Raw genomic sequence first — 18,996 nt, 5'->3', positions numbered from 1 at the left:
TAGTCTTTCTTGAGTGTTCATTCTGATTTATTTGCTATTCATCTCAATTTGCTTGTGAGGCGCTTAGGTCTTCCCATCAATACTTTATCCATTTCCACATCTCTTAACAAAACGCAAAATGTCCACTTAAAAAAAATAAAATTAAATAGGGGGATTTGTTGCACTAGGGTGACAGAACACTTTGAGCAAACCGATCATTTCTGGCCTGTGCTTGAACCTGTCGCACAAAATAGTTGCAGTCTCAAGGAACCCTGAGAAGGGAATCCGCTGCCCCATTGCAGCAGGTGAATCGCTCCTTGATTTAACTTCTCCAGAGGTTACTGATCACTAAATAGCCTGATTGTACTAAAAGATGTTATACAGCTGCCAATCGCCACATGCATTCCTTTTACAGACCCAAGATCAGACAGACACAAAATATCTTTTTAATGCTTTGTTCACTCTGATGTTCATTAATACAATTCTTATGAGCAATATAAGAATGCACACGGCCTATTCTCATTCTTATTCAATGCACACGGCCTATTCTCATCATCATCATCATCATCATTTTATTTGTATCCACAGTTAAAACAATGCTCAAGGCGGCTTACAATATGAAGAGATTTACATAACTACAAACATAGCAAAGTAGTCATAAAATTAAATAAAACACATTAAAAACTACATAGCCAAACCGAACAATTTCCACATAAAAATAAAGATACCAAAAGTTAATATCAGTAAAAAGGCAAGAGACCCCTGACCATTAGGTCCAGTTGTGACCGACTCTGGGGTTGCGGTGCTCATCTCACTTTGCCGGCATACAGCAAGTCCTAGGCTCTGTGGTTTAACCCACAGCGCCACCCGCGTCCCTAATATCAGTAATATCAGTTAATATCTAATGGTATACCACCTTCAACATCAAGTTGGCATGCTGCCCTGGCAAGCCAATTTGCAAGACTTTTGCCAAGCCAGGAGCTCCTGCTGTCCAGTAAGGCGTAGTCTCGTTCCAGGTGAGTATATGTGTTGTGTATATCATTAACATTTTCATTTGACTTATCTCAAAATTCCTTGTCCAGGAGGATCCCATTATGGCAGCATCTCCCAGCTCGGGTGCTCAGATGCTGTTTGACTACAATTCCCATCATCCCTGACCACTGAGCCTGTGAGCTAGGCATGATGGGAGCAGTAGTCCAATACAATCTGGGGAGCCAAGGTTAGGAAAGGCTTATGGCATGGAAGAGGCTCATGAACAACTTGTGTCTTTCTAGCATTCCCTGCCTTCTTGGCCCTATCATGTTATGACTATTATCATCAGGGGGTTTAGGCTGGGTGTTCACAGGTATGCGGATGATACCCAAGCTCTACCTCTCATTTAAATCAGAACCAGTGAAGGCTGTGAATGTCCTGTGTGAGAGCATGTTGAGGCAGTTGGAGGATGGATTGGTGGCTACAAGATTGAGGCTGAAACCCAACAAGACAGAAGTACTATTTCTGGGGGACAGGGCAGGTGTGGGGGATTCCCTGGTCCTGAATGGGGTAACTGTGCTCCTAAAGGACTAGCTCAGGTTTCCTCAACCTCAGCCCTCCAGATGTTTGGAGACTACAATTCCCATCATCCCTGACCACTGGTCCTGCTAGCTAGGGATCATGGGAGTTGTAGGCCAAAAACATCTGGAGGGCTGAGGTTGAGGAAGCCTGGACTAGCTGTATAGCCTAGGAGTCATTCTGGGCTCATAGCGGTCTATGGAGGCACAGGTTAATTCTGTGTCCAGGGCAGCTGTCTACCAACTTCATTTGGTATGCCAGCTGAGACCCTACCTGCCCGCAGACTGTCTCACCAGAGTGGTGCCTGCTCTAGTTATCTCCCACTTGGACAACTGTAATGTGCTCTGTACTTGTGTACTTGTGAAGGTAGCCCAGAAACTACAACTAATCCAAAATGCAGCAGCTAGATTGGTGACTGGGAGTGGACACTGGGACCGTGTAACACCAGTCCTAAAGGATCTTCACTGGCTCTCAGTACATTTCAAAGTACAATTCAAAGTGTTGGTACTGACTTTTAATGCCCTAAATGGCCTCAGCCCACCATACCTCAAGGAGCATCTCTATACCCCCATCACTCAACCTGGACACTGAGGTCATCTACCAAGGGTCTTCTGATGGTTCCCTCACTGTGAGAAGTGAAGCTATAGAGAACCAGGCAGAGGTGGCCTTCTCTGTAGTGGCGTCCTCCCTGTGGAACACCCTCCCAGCAGATGTTAAGGAGAAGAGCAACTATATAAACTTTAGAAGACATCTGAAGGCAGCCCTGAATAGGGGCGCTTTTTAATGTCTACTGTTTTATTATGTTTTTTTATACCTCAGCTTGAGGTATCTTAGCTATTACATCATCTAAATTCTTCTCCCCTGTATTTATAGTTCTCTATTTCTTAAATAACCTAACAATATTTCTATCAGCTATTTAAGCTTTCTCACAACATTTGTCCAGTATTGTTTTTCCCATAGGACGGCTGGAGTTCTTCTAAGGTTTTCCCCAACAAGACACAAAACATCAAAAAGGTATCAGGTGGTACAAATGGCCATGGCACTGTTAATTTATTTATGTAATATTTTATTATGTTTTTGCACATTAGAGGAGTTTCAAATTAAAACCAGTTACAACACACAGTATAAAAATTACTTTTTCTCTCAGGAACATTAAAAATGAGCATGTGCACACATGTCGGAGCTGCCAGGTTTTTGCAGCTCAGATGGTGTGCTAGTCAAGAGTAAATGGACATAAAACTTCTGAGAGATGAAAAACTGCCACAACAAGCAAGACAAGCTGTGAGAGAAACAATTTCTTTGAGATTTAATAGCAGCACCATAATCAATAGCTTGAAATACTCATAAGCTGGAGAGAAAAGACAGCAGGTCAAACCAGCAAGGCTAAAAAAAAAAAGCGATGAGAGATGTGCGGGCGGAGGAAGAATAGATCCCTGAAGCTTTTTCCAAGATAATTTTTCCAAGATAATATGGCTGGAATCCTGTAAGATGAAGTTGGAATTAGTGCTACCGTGTTCAGAAAAAAAACCTAAAGCTATTGAGCTGAATGGGGGGGGGGGGGAGCTTGAAGCTTTCCATGTTTGAGATGGGAGAAGTATATAATACCCTTTCTAGTCAAAGGACAGCAGAAGAAACATATAATTCAAAATGTATTTCATACTAAATATAAGGCACCAAAGTACAGTGGTACCTTGGGTTACAATCATAATCCGTTCCGGTGGTCTGGTTGTAAACCAAAACAGGTTGTAACCCAAGGCACGCTTTCGCCAATGGGGCCTCAAAAAAAGGGGGGGTTGCAATAATAATAATTGGGACGCGGGTGGCGCTGTGGGTTAAACCACAGAGCCTAGAACTTGCCGATCAGAAGGTTGGCGATTCGAATCCCTGCGACGGGGTGAGCTCCCGTTGTTCAGTCCCTGCTCCTGCCCACCTAGCAGTTCAAAAGCACGTCAAAGTGCAAGTAGATAAATAGGTACCGCTCCGGCGGGAAGGTAAACGGTGTTTCCGTGTGCTGCTCTGGTTCGCCAGAAGTGGCTTAGTCATGCTGGCCACATGACCCGGAAGCTGTACGCCAGCTCCCTTGGCCAATAACGCGAGATGAGAACCGCAACCCCAGAGTCGGTCACGACTGGACCTAATGGTCAGGGGTCCCTTTACCTTAACAACAACAACAACAACAACAACAACAACAATATGGGTTGTAATACAAAAAAAGGGACACACACTTCTGTGTTTGACGTGGTTGTAATCCAAAACAGTGGTAATCCAAAACTATTGCAAACCAAGGTACCACTGTACCTGTATTGGTCCAAAGTCTATTGTTGAAAAAAGTAAAAAGAAAGAACTCCAAAATCTACGGTTGATCAACAGCAATGTATGCTTCCTCTCTCTGATAAATGAAAACTGTGGCAGTGCGTCCATTTTAAGACCTGGGCTTCTCCTCCTCTGCATCCTTGAACCCTCCTGGCTGTTAAGGCTCATCCACACTCGTTTAACCACATCAGTTAACAAACCTGGACACATATCCTATAATGTTATTATTTTAGTTAAATAAATTGTTTAAACTGTTATTAAGGAAACAATTATTTTTCTCCTTCCAATAAAGTACAGCAGGAAAGCTGTCCAAATAATAAACAAGAACTTCCTAATTATCTGTCTATGTATTTCTGATCGTATAGTCAAATCAGTAATTTTTGATATAACTGCAAAAACTACTCTGAAAGTTTATTATTCCAAAAATGAAGGTTTCAGCTGATTGTAAATATTCAGAGGATGCCAGCAAGGTTGAACCTTTCTGTAAAATTGATTTAAATCAAGTCTTACTGATTAGTGATTTAAATAAAATCCTGACTAAAGCATCCCTGACAGATGCCCACCCAACTTTTGCTTTAAAACTTCTAAGGAAGGAGTCCACCACCTTCCGAGGGAGACTGTTCCACTGCTGAACAGCTCTTGCTGTCAGAAAGTTCTTCTCGATAATTAGTCAGAATCTCCTGTCTTGTAACTTTAAGCCATTGGTTCGACTCCAACCCTCTGGAGCAGGAGAAATCAAGCTTGCTCCATCCTCCATGTGGCAGCCCTTTTAGATATTTGAAGATGACTATCCTATCTCGTCTCAGTCTCCTCGCCTCTAGGCTAAGCATACCCAGTTCCCTCAACCATCCCTCATCAAGTCTCCGTTTCCAGACCCTTGGTCATCTTGGTTGCCCTCCTCTGCACACCTTCCCGCTTGTCAATATCCTCCTTAAATTGTGGTGCCCAGAACAGAACACGGGATTCCAGGTGTGGTCTGAACAAGGCAGAACAGAGCAGGACTATTATTCCCCTTGATCCAGGTCCCCTGCTTGCTGCCCGGGAGATACGAGGGGACATTCACCCACTGGAGCCTGTATTTGGCTGCTGGGTGAGGACCGTGGCATCAGAGAGGGGCAGCGCCACTGCGTCTCCGACATGGGTTTTCTGCGGATTGAGGCCTTTTCCAATTCAGCAGCAAACACTGAGTTTACGGGACAAATAGAAGAAGTCACGGGACAACCGTAAGTGTGAATAAGCTGTATGAGTTCCTGCATACAGGGCAGTATTGTTGGCAACAAGTGTAGGCCTGCAAGCCCATACAGCAAAGCCGTATACCTGTAAGAACACCTCTCATTCACATACCTGGAGGCAAGCTGCCTAACTTCTATATACCATTAGGTCCAGTCGTGGCCGACTCTGGGGTTGCGGCGCTCATCTCACTTTATTGGCCAAGGGAGCCAGCGTACAACTTCCGGGTCATGTGGCCGGCATGACTAAGCCGCTTCTGGCGAACCAGAGCAGCGCACGGAAACGCCGTTCACCTTCCCGCCGCAGCGGTACCTATTTATTTACTTGCACTTTGACGTGCTTTTGAACTGCTAGGTTGGCAGGAGCTGGGACCGAGCAACGGGAGCTCACCCTGTCGCGGGGATTCGAACCGCCGACCTTCTGATCGGCAAGTCCTAGGCTCTGTGGTTTAACCCACAGTGCCACCCGCATCAACATATATGAAATTCAGGCAGCCAGCGTAATGTTTTAATACAAATCTAGTTCCATTTTGAGAGGAGGAAAAAGCCCCCACTTACCGTCTGTAGTTTGGGTTCTGTAGATCAATTTTTACTGGAAATGTTCAGGCTGTTATAAAAAATCATGATATATTAGTACATTCTTATGTTGTGGCACAACAACTAGTTACAAAGGGGGGGGGGGTAGGGGGAATCAAAGTTGCAAGGAAACAATACGGAAGAGGTCAAAATGCTACAGAGTAAAATGCATGTGCGCTAATACTGGATACCCCTGAACCAGCGCAGCTGAATTGGGGTGTATGGTTTTAAAGGAGTGCAGAGATCTGGAAGGCATGACCGAAACCTGGTGGAATGGGGAGAACCAATGGATCATGGTTATCTCTGGATGCAAACTGCACTGGAGAGCCAGGGAAGGGTGTGCAACAAAGAGGACATAGACTCCAACAAGCTAGAAATCCCAGAATTCTGGTGCTGGAGGAGACTGTTGAGAGTCCCATGGACTGCAAGAAGATCAAACCTATCCATTCTGAAGGAAATCAGCCCTGAGTGCTCACTGGAAGGACAGATCGTGACGCTGAGGCTCCAATACTTTGGCCACCTCATGAGAAGAGAAGACTCCCTGGAAAAGACCCTGATGTTGGGAAAGATGGAGGGCACAAGGAGAAGGGGGAGGCAGTGGAAGACAGGAGTGCCTGGCGTGCTCTGGTCCATAGGGTCACGAAGAGTCGGACATGACTAAATGACTAAACAACAACAACAGAACAATAGGCCGTGAAACCAAGCAAAGGGCCAGAAACCCTGGATTTAAGATTAAGCGGCACTCAGGACCTGGCAAGAAATGGAAGATATTGTTCAACCAAGTGGGAGCAGTGACTACAGTGCTATCAAATTCAACATGCCCAAACTCTGCTTAAAAACCTCCAAGGAGGGAGATTCCATCTTTTGTGAGAGTTCTCTGCGCAATTTGGTGCCTGCCTCTAAAAGCAAGTCCTGCCGCAGGACGGCCAGGCAGCCGGAGGAGAAGAGGGGAAGAGACTGGAGAAAGAACCGGGAGTGGAACAAGTTGACGCAGCGAAGCAGACTTTGTAAAGAAGAATAAAATCAGACAAAGTTGCTGCTGCTTGGTGGCTTTTCTCGCCCATCCTGGTTCTGCTTAGACAACCTCCAGACATTCCGCTGCCTTTCCGGTCCGATTATCTCCCCAAACACTAATTTTTACCACCCAAATACTAGGATTGTGTTCACTTGTCTCAGGGTTCTGTGATTTTCTTAGGTCATGAGTGTATTTTTTAATTGTCTCCTAATATGTTGCAAAAGCGCCAATACTTTGGCCACCTCATGAGAAGAGAAGACTCCCTGGAAAAGACCCTGATGTTGGGAAAGATGGAGGGCACAAGGAGAAGGGGACGACAGAGGATGAGATGGTTGGACAGTGTTCTCGAAGCTACCAGCATGAGTTTGACCAAACTGCGGGAGGCAGTGGAAGACAGGAGTGCCTGGCGTGCTCTGGTCCATGGGATCACAAAGAGTCGGACACGACTAAACGACTAAACAACAACAAAAATGCTGCAAAAAAACCTTTTATCTAAAATTCTCCAATATCTGGTGCTTATACTTGTTCTTTACTTCCTGCAGCAGTGATACAGAAACAACAACTCAACAGCTTTCAATCCACAGGGACAGCAAAGTCAATCCCATTGCTAACAATGCTGTAAGGTCAGTTAAACCTGCAGCCCGCCTGCTGATTCCTTCAATCTCTCGGCAGAAAGTTTGCAGTCAGTTAACCCTCAGCGTTCAAGTGTGTGCATTCCTTTATACCAGGGGTAGGCAATCTAGCTCATGGGCTAGATGTGGCCCAATCACCTTCTCAATCCGGCCCACAGACGGTCCGGGAATCAGCGTGTTTTTACATGAGTAGAATGTGTCCTTTTATTTAAAATGTATCTCTGGGTTATTTGTCGGGCCTGCCTGGTGTTTTTACATGAGCAGAATGTGTGCTTTTGTTTAAAATGCATCTCTGGGTTATTTGTGGGGCACAGGAATTCCTTCATTTTTTCCCCAAAATATAGTCCAGCCCACCACATGGTCAAAGGTACTTCTTCTGCCCCCCCCAAAAAAACCAGTCTGTACTACTCAGAGCAGGTGAAAACAGCAGAAGCTGTGATAGTAGAGCACCAAATGCTCCTCCCTTAAACAACTTCTAAACATTTTATATTTAGAGGTTGAACAGACTGTATTGCTTGCCATGCTTATATATGAGCTATTATTTCTGCCTCCGCAGATAAACACATTTTCTCAAGATCCCTTTCTGTTGTGGTATACAGAAGGAGTGATAAAACAGAACATTCAAGGCAATCTAAACTCTGCAGAAGTGGGCAGCTGTCATTTTGTGTTTAGATAAGCTTGTTTTAAGTCCCGATTCCTTTCTCCTTGAAAGCGATTGTTGAATTTATATTCATCAGCCTGGCTCCATGCCCACACCAGACAGTGAACATTACTAACACAGGCTATTCAGGTAGCGTGACTTTTTAAAAACACCTCACTGTTTTTCTTCTTCAGGATTTTGAAATATGAGGTTTGTTACTTACCCAGCTGTCAGCAATAAAAGGCATATTCCCAAGACATCCAGATTGGTACACGCCACCTGGCTGACTATTGTTTTGTAGTCTGTCCAGAAAGTCATTATTCACCCTTAGAAATAGAAATGAGGAAATGAACATTAACAGAATCTTGCAAAAGGCAGAGATTATGAAATTGAATTCAGTATAGAAATTTGCTTTGCTTTTCATGACAACAGCCAATTGTGCAGGTAACTTTTGAGCCTGAAGACAATATTCGATTAAAAACCCTAGCTTCCTCATTTTCCAAGGCTAGAATGGCAACTTTTTACAATAGGGCTTTTGATACTCACTGATTACCCAACCTTGCTTTTTTAAAAAATCAATGCAGAACCTGATTTTTAAAAATCCAGTGGTACACTGTAATATGAAGCACTGCTTAAGTTAGTTGCATGAATTCTCTTAACTTAAATGAAAACCAAAAGATTAAACACTTAAGTCTCCTTCGGAGTCAAGAAATATAGCTGGGAGGTGTGATAGGAATTTTATGGTCTTAGATATATGGTAATGTTCATAACCGCACATACATAGATCAGCACAGGAAGACCAACCTGGAACCATTTTGATTCCTAAACTGATCAAATGTTTTCTCTGCATGGTCAAAGTGGAAAAGCCTCCCCATTGTCTTTTCCTTCACAAATCCTGTCTGTGTTTGAATAGGGTGTGAGCCTGTGACCTGGCCCAGGAACTAAGTATTTCTCACTACAAAAGAATGGCCAGGCTCCTCAGGCAATCCAATCAAGTAACCTGCCAGACAGGAGATAAACAAGGACAAGAGAAAAACAACATTTAAATTTCTGTTTAGACCGCCTTTTTCTGTGATGTATGTAGATGTTTCTGGGGGTGGTCTTGATCTACAAGATCAGAATTTCAAAAGTCTTTATAAGGCCTTGCATGCCATTTTTCTGGGTCCTCCTCCTTTCCTGGGTGAGAGGGGAGCACCCTGTTGCAACAGATCAATAAAGATCAAGCTTGCTAGCTGCTTTGCTTCTCAATATTCTCTGGTTGGCCTCTGTTATTTTCTCCTACCAATGGGGAACCTATGTAAGGACTCTATATGGGCTCTTGGATACCCCATAAGGGAAAAGGGCAATCTTTGTTTACAACAGAGGGACCCATTATATTTGTTTAGAATAAAAGTGATAAGACATTTTTGGGCAATGCATTCCACCAGATTTCCTACGCACTTCACATGAGACACGGCAAAAGGCTTGGAAGCTTTGGTATGGGAAAAAGATTAATGCAGCTTATTCAGAAGATTTTAAAACAACAACATTTATACCCTGCTCTTTGGTCCACAAAGCACTCCTGTGCTCTACAGAACTATAACCAATTGTCATTTTACATGAAGCATACATAAAAACTGGCATCTGAATTCAAACCTAAAAAATGTTTCACATGACAAGTCACAGGCTTCCTTCCACTAATTTTACCTCCTCTGCTCATTCTGATGCGCTTTCATTCTTATTCTCTCCTCTTCCCTTTTCTTAAGTTCCAACAATTCAGCCTGACAATAAAAAGCAAAAAACTGTAAGTTAACATTTAACAGTCATGCAGAACGCAATAGGCAATTATCCTGTGATAATAAACCAGCATTATACTTCACTATCAAAGGCCCTGCCAAGCCACACCAACACAACCGGTTCCACTATTGTTAAGTTATCACTGGTATGAAAATTAGTGTTCTCAACTGTCACAGAAGCATTGGCTTCCCTGGAAGGAGGGATCATCCAATGCTCCAGGCAGAGTAAAAACTTTAGGGGAAACAGTTGTAATTCTATGGTATGGAACTCTGCACTTGCCCTCCAATACAAGAAGTAAACACCTCTGGATTTCAAAAATGCGGTAAAAGTATGCAAATCGATGTTTTCTCCCGGAAGCAAAACTAGACCTTGGTTTTAACTAGGCTTGGTTATATGTGCAACACTAACCACATTTCTTTTTTCTTTTTTAAAAAGCTTGGCAGATAATACCTTTAAAAGTGTAGTCTTGCCTGGGACCTTCATTACATATCTTTAGGTGCCGGGCAAAAACATTCCTCTATAACCAGGCCTTTGGCTAACTAACATTCTATAGCCTTATAAATTTGTTTGTGGGAGGCGGCCGTTATTAGCTTGTTTTTGTTTTGTTATGTATTCTGTGTTCTCATTTTGTATTTCTGTGTTGTGAACCACTCTGCGATCTTCAGAGGATGGGCAGTATACAAATTTAATTAACAAATTAAAAACATCATAGTTGGAAAACAGATCCCCAAGATGTCCTCTATACAGTGGTACCTCGGGTTAAGTACTTAATTCGTTCCGGAGGTCCATACTTAACCTGAAACTGTTCTTAACCTGAAGCACTACTTTAGCTAATGGGGCCTCCCGCTGCCGCCGTGCTGCAGGAGCACGATTTCTGTTCTCATCCTGAAGCAAAGTTCTTAACCTGAAGCACTATTTCTGGGTTAGCGGAGGCTGTAACCTGAAGCGTATGTAACCCGAGGTACCACTGTACAGTGTTTGAAGCTTGCTCCACAAGGATCCTTCGACGTTATCCCTGTTACCTCACTGTTTGCAAACCTCTCCAACCAGGTTTACACCTGCAATTCTGGAGACTATTTCCTGCATTTAATGAAGTGGACTCCACAAAATCCACGAAAGCTTATGCCATCATAAATTTGTTCATCTTTAAGACGCTGTGGGGCAAAACAAGGGAACAGCTGTAGAATAAGCTATGGAAAAAGCTTGTTCTATGATTGCTGCTGTTCTTCACCTTTCTTCGCTGCTCTTCCTTCATCTGCTGGAGTTTCCTGTTTTCTTCTTCTCTTTGCATTTGCTTGTATGACTGGCTCCTGGTCTGTTGCAAAGTAAATAATGTGCAAAAAAGATATACATTAATAACTATCTAGAATTTAGACCTTGACACCATGTTTATGTAATTTGCAAGCCTTACGCTTTTCAAAACAGAAAGGACGATCCATACTTGCTAAACAAAAGAAATTCACGCAAAGCATTTACCCAGGCGGTAGGCTGGAGGTTATGGTGGTTCGTTGGACAAGGTGTTCTGTTGAATGGGCTTGCATCCAATCTGTGCAACAATTCAGCGTTTTTTCTGTAAGATGGATACAAATATGGCCGTCAGAGTTTTCAGGGTGTTAGGATTATGCATTTTATCAGACCCTGGATTGTAGCTAGATCTGCAAGAGGACCAAGAAATAGCAAGCAGAACTAAAGATCAGAAAGAGCCCAGAAAGTAGGATGCCAAAGAAAATAGCCGATTACAAAAGAGAACGGCTTACTTAGCTGTCAGCAAGGTGTTTTATTATTATTTATTAAAGTTGTATATCACCCATCATCCATCAATCTCAGGGCAGTTCACAACATAAAATTACAATATAGTCTGTTCCTTGTTCTTTCTATCCCAGCCATGTAGAAACCACTCTGATTTCTCAACCCAAATCTCTCTTCTCCAGCTAACTTCTCTCATGCTGAGCTGGTCTGCATGTAACACTAAGCCAAACCATGGTTTAGCATGACCACACCGGAGCTGTGCTCTTCCCCCAGTCCTGCTGCTGCTGCAGCAGCTATGAGCTAAACCATAGTTTGGCTTAGCACGCCATTTGAAGCCAGCCTCATGGTTTGTCTCACTCTAGACCAGCAGTTCTCAACCTGTGGGTCCCCAGATGTTGTTGGACTACAACTCCCATCATCCCTGACTACTGGTCATGCTGGCTAGGAATGATGGGAGTTGTAGTCCAACAACATCTGGGGACCCACAGGTTGAGAAACACTGCTCTAGAAAACCATAAGCTGAACCAAGTTTTGCTCTCGAGCTTACAGCCAGACAACCACACACCTGCATTTGGATTACATACTGAACCAGAAGGACCCATTGGATACCGAGTAAGTCCTGTTCTCCATTCTCTCCACTCTGCTATTCAGCAGACAGTAGTTTCCACTTGTCTCTAAACAAGTCAATTCATTTTGTCCAATAGCCTGAAAATTCTCACAGGTTCTCCCACCTTCCCATTTCTGTGATCCATCTAAACAGTCTGTTCTATTTTGAATTACCTCTTAAAATGGGTCAAGGACAGTTTGAATGCAAGCTATCATGAGCCATACTAAAACATGTGGAGCCACGTATCTAAGGTGTTTTTCCATCTTGGATGTAGCAGAAGCAGAATTATATTCCTCACACTCAACCACAGAAAACATAGGACGTGCAGCTGCAAATGTCTTGCGTTTCATCCAAACCTGCTCGTCTAAAGTTAGTTAAAGTTGTGGCAGACTAAGCTGGGTGGCTTTCCTGTTGCTCAGTCACAAGAGAAATAAAAAATGAATTTTTATATCATCCTTGAATTATATTCCAAGGGCAATTTTGAGAAAGATGGCCATAACTAAAATGAATACAATTTAGTCAACCGATTCAAATTTATAGACATAACTGAGTTGAATACCACCCAAAATTAACTAAATGCTGCAAAAGAGGTGTAATCAAAACTCCTGCAGTATTTGGAAGACAGATTCTGGGGGGCTATGCATAAAACATTGCCCACAAAGGCTTAAAGGCGTACAATGGTTACAAGACAACTTAATAATAATAATAATAATAATTTTTTATTTATACCCCGCCCTACCCAGCCAAAGGGACGCAGGTGGCGCTGTGGGTAAAAGCCTCAGCGACTAGGGCTTACCGATCGAAAGGTCGGCGGTTCGAATCCCTGCGGCAGGGTGCGCTCCCGTCGTTCGGTCCCAGCGCCTGCCAACCTAGCAGTTCGAAAGCACCCTCGGGTGCAAGTAGATAAATAGGGACCGCTTACTAGCGGGAAGATAAACGGCGTTTCCGTGTGCGGCTCTGGCCAGAGCAGCGATGTCACGCTGGTCACGTGACCCGGAAGTGTCTCCGGACAGCGCTGGCCCCTGGCCTCTTAAGTGAGATGGGCGCACAACCCCAGAGTCTGTCAAGACTGGCCCGTACGGGCAGGGGTACCTTTACCTTTACCTTTACCTCCCCAGCCAAGGCCGGGCTCAGAGCGGCTTACAAGCAATAATAAAAACAAGTTGAATGATTACAACTTAAAAACAAAATTAAAATAGAACATTAAAACATTAAAATGTAGCCTCATTTGACATTTGCTTGTTAGCTATCAAGTTCCTGAAAATGAATTGGGAAGCAATGCAACACAGAGGGCTTCTTTTTCTGACCATGCTCAGGTAACTCCAGTTTGGGGGGGGGGGTGGAGAACAAATCTCAGCAAGAACATCTACATGAAACAGCTGAGTGAAGTCATTTAGAGATCTAGGCTGAGATGTCTCCAGTTTACCAACGAGATTCTGCTCTCTCATTTTCATCATATCCTAGGGAGGTGACAGAATTGTTGACTCATTGTCAGAACAATGTCCTGCTTTCATTTCTTATAAGGGATGTGTTGTGGGTGAACATATCAGACGACACAGCGATTCTTCAAACAGCTCTTGTTTATTCACAGGCCAGAACTGAACTGAACTGAAGGGTTCAGCCAGCCTGTTTATATAGAGCTCCACTAGAACGCAACAGTAACCATTTTCTGTAACTAGCCAATCACTGAACGTCACTTTCAATCCCTTATTTGCATATGTGGACCTGAGTGAAAACTATCTACAGTATCCGCCTGCTGGCCCAGGGCGATAACTTCAGTACTTAACAGGATGCTTTTTAAAAAAACTTATTATTTTGATTTTCTCTAAACCCCCAAAATAATTCATCTGGCCCTTCACAGAACCTGAAGATGGAGATCAAGTCACTAAACTTGATCAGTGCCCAACACTCATTTATCTCTCCCCTCAAGAGTGGAATGAATACACAGAGAGATAGAATTTTGATAAACGGTGCAAGTATCTGGTAATCTAACCTTATTTTCCTTGATAGCAAGGAGGCAGAAAAAGATCAATAGAAAATTTCATGGCATCATCTTATTTCAGTTCTCATTAACTTTTCCAATCAGCTTTTTTTATTGCCAATACCTTAATGTTATTTCATGTATCTTTCTTGGCTGGCAGACTTGGCTTCTCTGCCTGCCTACCTTCTTTTTACACCAACCTATTAGTGTGTTGCTGGAGGCAATTTCAGGCATCGAGATTTCATTTATTATTTTGAAACAGTTGACATAAATCCCATAGCGCATGGGAAATTACAGCCATGAAGTGTATATTGCAGGGGTTTTGACTCATGCAAGCCATCCTGGGTTCCCCATCTGTGTGGGCAATCTGCTTCTACATTTTCAGCCATCTTGAATGGGCAGATTAATGGGTACAATTAGAAAGGGCCCTCACAGGCATTCAAACTGCCTTCATTATGATGCTCAAGAGGTTGCCTACAGGAGCCTCGTTTTCTGCTGGTTAGCCATCAATACTTGCCCATGCCCAAATAATCGTGGCAAAAACAATACTGGGCATAGCAGCAAGCAGACCTACTTAGAAAGGTTTAAAGTGCTGACACAATGAGAGGGCTTCAGGGGAGGAAATGGGTTTTCAGCCGTTTAGCAACAGCCGCAAAGCAGCGAGATAGGCAATGGTTCCATTCCTCCTCCAAAGGCTATTTCTCCCGAAAAAGAGGTGCCAGAAGTCATCACGAACTCCTCCCTTGTTCTCTTAGAATGGCAACAGCACCCACCTGAGAGGTGCTGGAGCTGAGCTCCTGCGAGCTCCGGATGAAAAAAAGCCCTGCTCCTAAGGCATTCCTATTTTAAATTGTAGGTAATTGATTCTACAACACGGAATAGTTACGTGGATAGACAATTTTAAAAGGTCTCCATTGGCAAGGTTCATATCCTACATTTGAAGACAACAGACCCTTTTTTTTAAAAAAAAATAATTTTTATTAACTGGCCAATCACATCAAATTAAATCACATCATATAAATTCCGAATTACAAAGCCAAATTTTTAAATTTTGTTGGGGGAACCCATACTTCAAGATCCAAAGGGGAATTCAGATCATCTTCTTATTACTGCGTTAATGTCCAAATCAGTCCCAATCAGTCCAAACAAAGTTCATAATTCTATCCAGTCTTATCTTGGTGTTGCCACATCATATCTTGTTCGTATAGTTTCTCTTTTTCCTTTACGATCTCTTCTGTTAGTCTCCTTAAGCCGATAGCAAGTGTAATAATCCTGTGTGGATTTCTCGTTCCTTCACTAAGTCCAGATGGTTTCCATATATCTCCTTCGTAGATAACATCACTTTATCCATCGTAAATTTTGGCATTTGTCGCTCTTAAGTCCCACCGAGGACTATTTCTATTTCTCTCTTTCTCCTCCCAGACTCAAGAGCTCCCACAATGCCTCACAAAATGGCGAACGGCATTTTTTCCTGACTGCGTCACTCCAAAACTCTTAGCTTTCCAGCTTCATCTTGAAACATTGCTTTGGATCGAAAGTTTATCTCCACACAGCCTTAAATCCACAGCTTAAGTCCTTAATTTCTGACTCATTAGGGGAGGGGGATTCTTGTTAAATCACATAAAAAGGTAGAGGCAGGTTTCCCCCCCTCCCCCCTCAGTCATTACCGTATCTTGACGTTCTTCTCGTATTTTAATGTTGTCTTGTTATCAGAGATCTCTTCTGTCAGCAGTATTTACTCCCCTTTTTCCTTGATGTATGTGCAATTAATCATGTCCAAATTATTTCTTTTAAAGATCATTGCAACCAGCGGCGCGAATCGGGGACGGCGTTGAGGAGTGCCGAAAATCCCACAGGAGGGCTTTGTGCCTAGTGCCCCCACAAATTCGGGGGTGGTATAGGGCACAGCAGGCAAGGGCCGTCCCCCCCATAATCCTGGGGGGGTTAAGGAGGCTAATTACCCCCATCATAGCCTCCAAATTACCTCGTGTGGGTCGGAGAGATGTTATTGTCAGCCATCTTCCGATGCGCCACCTAGTGGCCCCCCGAAGACAACAGACCCTTGTGATATTTTGGCAAAGTTCTACTAAAACCAGATGGTCAGCAGAATATTAAACATACACAGCAGCTGGGGAGTTATAGGGACCCTCTGCCTCCTGCCATACTGCAAGAGACAGCTTGAACACCACATCTAGTACTTCTGAAAAGGACCTCTGCCATACAGGGGAAACAAACTGATATTTCCATTTGCAGTGGATTCACACTACAGTGGTGCCTCGCAAGACGAAATTAATTCGTTCCGCGAGTTTTTTCGTCTTGCGATTTTTTCATCTTGCGAAGCACGGACTTTGGAAAAGCTTCAAAAATCACCAAAGTCTTCAAAAACCTCAAAAAAGGCTACCACACCGCGTGCTATGAGTTGCTCCTCGAAGTGAATGCACGGTTTTAAGAAAAAGGAAACAAACTTGCAAGACAAAGGAAACAAACTTGCAAGACATTTTCGTCTTGCGAAGCAAGCCCATAGGGAAATCCATCTTGCGAAGCAACTCAAAAAACGAAAAACTCTTTCGTTTTGCTAGTTTTTCGTCTTACGAGACATTCGTCTTGCGAGGTATCACTGTATTGACTATCCAACTATCCACTGTATTGCTATCCAACTAGACACTTCCCCTAGTGCAAGGAGTTTTAGCTGTGCAATGGAACTGGCCTGCATTCTCCTCTCCACACATGCCCCTGAATTTTTCTATTGGAAAATGACTGAGAAAGGACTAACTTTAACAAATGCAGAAACTTGTTTCCAATGAGGAAGTTAAGCACTCTATGTATAGTCACTGCTCTTAGGGAACAAGATTTTAAGGTGTTCTATAGCGGACACTTACACCTATTAAAATTACACAAATGCAACCCCCAACATTTCCAGATTTATTGTGATATTGCCAAGAGGCAAATGACTTTTGAGGACAGCGGAGTTACTGAAAAATTCAAGTCCTTTGGCAACATGGTTTCATAATTAAAGATGCAATTTGCTGCCAACACCCTTTGGGAGCCCATTTGGAATATTCAAAAGAGGTCACCTGTGAATCTATCAGGCTTGTATCTCTTAATCATCAAAACCTCTTTGCAAAAAGACATCTGCCCTTGATTCTTAGTCTGATTCCTACAAATAGGGAGAACTGTTTATTTGCTGTAGCTAAAATAGAAATTTACAGTGAGTGAAGAAACTGCTCCATCTAATGGGATGAGAATCTGTTTTAATATTAGAACAATTCTCAAACGTTCCCTTTGATTTTATTACCCTAACGGGACAGTCATATTATTAAAATTAAGTTTGATTCATGTTTATAATTAGACAGATTTTTATTTTTGTTTATGGAGTTCTTAACAAAGAATGCTCTTCAATGATCAACTTTTATTTGTTGGTAATAGGTTTGATAATTCTGAGTAATGAATGGCATTTTATATTCAGAGACAGGTCCTGGATGGTTTTTCTGTTGCAGCAGTCTCCGATTATATATTCATATGGATTAAGTCTATAACTCTCTCTTCTGAATATTTCCCAATATTTTTTTAAAAAAATGTTTCGGTAGTGCAGTAATTTTTAAAATGTGTAATTTATTCCACAAGCTGGATACAGTTCAAAAATTGAGAACCTGCTTTAGTGTCAGAAGAAATAACCTTGAAAATAATAAGCTAAAACACATCTCGACCTGTTCAGGGACTGTAGACGAACCACCCCAAGGGCCTGGCAATGACCTTACCTTTCTTATCTTACTAAAAAAATGCAGTACTGCACTCTGTCCATCATAAACTTCAAGGACCCTTTTATCCACTTCCAAGATTCTGAAAGAGGACATAGCTACCTTTCTGATGCCTTGTGTTAGTTTGCAACTATTTATTTATAGCAGGGGATACTGAGAAATCTGGGATGCAGGTGGCGCTGTGGGTTAAAGCCTCAGTGCCTAGGGCTTGCCGATCGAAAGGTCGGCGGTTCGAATCCCTGCGGCGGGGTGTGCTCCCGCTGCTCGGTCCCAGCGCCTGCCAACCTAGCAGTTCGAAAGCACCTCCGGGTGCAAGTAGATAAATAGGGACCGCTTACCAGCGGGAAGGTAAACGGCATTTCCGTGTGCGGCTCTGGCTTGCCAGAGCAGCGATGTCACGCTGGCCACGTGACCCGGAAGTGTCTCCGGACAGCGCTGGCCCCTGGCCTCTTAAGTGAGATGGGCGCACAACCCCAGAGTCTGTCAAGACTGGCCCGTACGGGCAGGGGTACCTTTACCTTTTACTGAGAAATCAGATCCTGTAAAATTAATCTAAGCCTTGAAAAGCACATAGAACTGAAAGAGGAAGCAGGAAAGAATGTCACTCTTCCAACTTCCCCCTTCCGCTCTATTAAAAAGCTAACGATCTTCCCCACCTCATCATCAAGGGACCAGGGAGCAGATGTGGGGTCAGAGCCTTCATAGGAACTGGGCAAGACCTCAGGTGCCATTGTGTCGACAGGAACCGTATGGTGATCCATGCTTTATAGAAGCTAGCCTACCCTGAATGAGAACAGTAGGTCACACACCTCACTGCATCAAATGAAATGTCATGCAACAAGGAAAAGGGGAAGGGACTGTTCAGCCTGAATCCAAAAGGACACTGCCAGAACTGAAGGATATTTTTATTAAGAAACCAGAAGCATTTTTACTTAGAAAGAGATGGAGACAATTGGAGATTGCAGGGTATGGAGAAACTTAAAGATAAAGTGCGAGATTGGTTACATTACGCTCAGATTAAAGAGGCTTTTAAATTGGATAAAAAGTTAGGATTCCAAGTGGAAAAATCGAAATTGGAAACAGAACTGTTAGAACCTAAGACTAAATTACTTTCAAGAATGTATAACTTGCTGCTGAGGTGGAACATACAGGATGAAATGGTTAAATCAGCTATGATAAAATGGGCACAG

At 43.1% G+C, this 18,996-nt stretch overlaps 1 protein-coding gene across 2 annotated transcripts in view; it reads right to left on the bottom strand.

Moving 5' to 3' along the window:
- Positions 1–2,579: 2,579 nt before the first annotated feature.
- The window catches only part of EPSTI1 (epithelial stromal interaction 1), a 42,677-nt gene continuing 26,260 nt past the window's right edge, over positions 2,580–18,996 (bottom strand). The window contains exons 7-12 of one of the 2 annotated variants that reach the window (XM_079983671.1): positions 11,188–11,281; positions 10,943–11,026; positions 9,622–9,695; positions 8,159–8,261; positions 5,631–5,679; positions 2,580–3,011 (exon numbers count right to left, since the gene is read on the bottom strand). In XM_079983671.1, the coding sequence (XP_079839797.1) occupies positions 5,662–5,679; positions 8,159–8,261; positions 9,622–9,695; positions 10,943–11,026; positions 11,188–11,281 (373 nt within the window). In that variant the 3' untranslated portion in view covers positions 2,580–3,011; positions 5,631–5,661. The remainder of the gene's footprint in view (positions 3,012–5,630; positions 5,680–8,158; positions 8,262–9,621; positions 9,696–10,942; positions 11,027–11,187; positions 11,282–18,996) is intronic. The other variant, XM_079983672.1, reaches the window with a different exon arrangement.

This window comes from Podarcis cretensis, assembly GCF_951804945.1.
Source record: "Podarcis cretensis genome assembly, chromosome: 7".
Lineage (NCBI taxonomy): Eukaryota > Metazoa > Chordata > Lepidosauria > Squamata > Lacertidae > Podarcis > Podarcis cretensis.
Note: the sequence above shows the minus strand (reverse complement) of the source record. Positions and strands in the feature narration are given on the sequence as shown.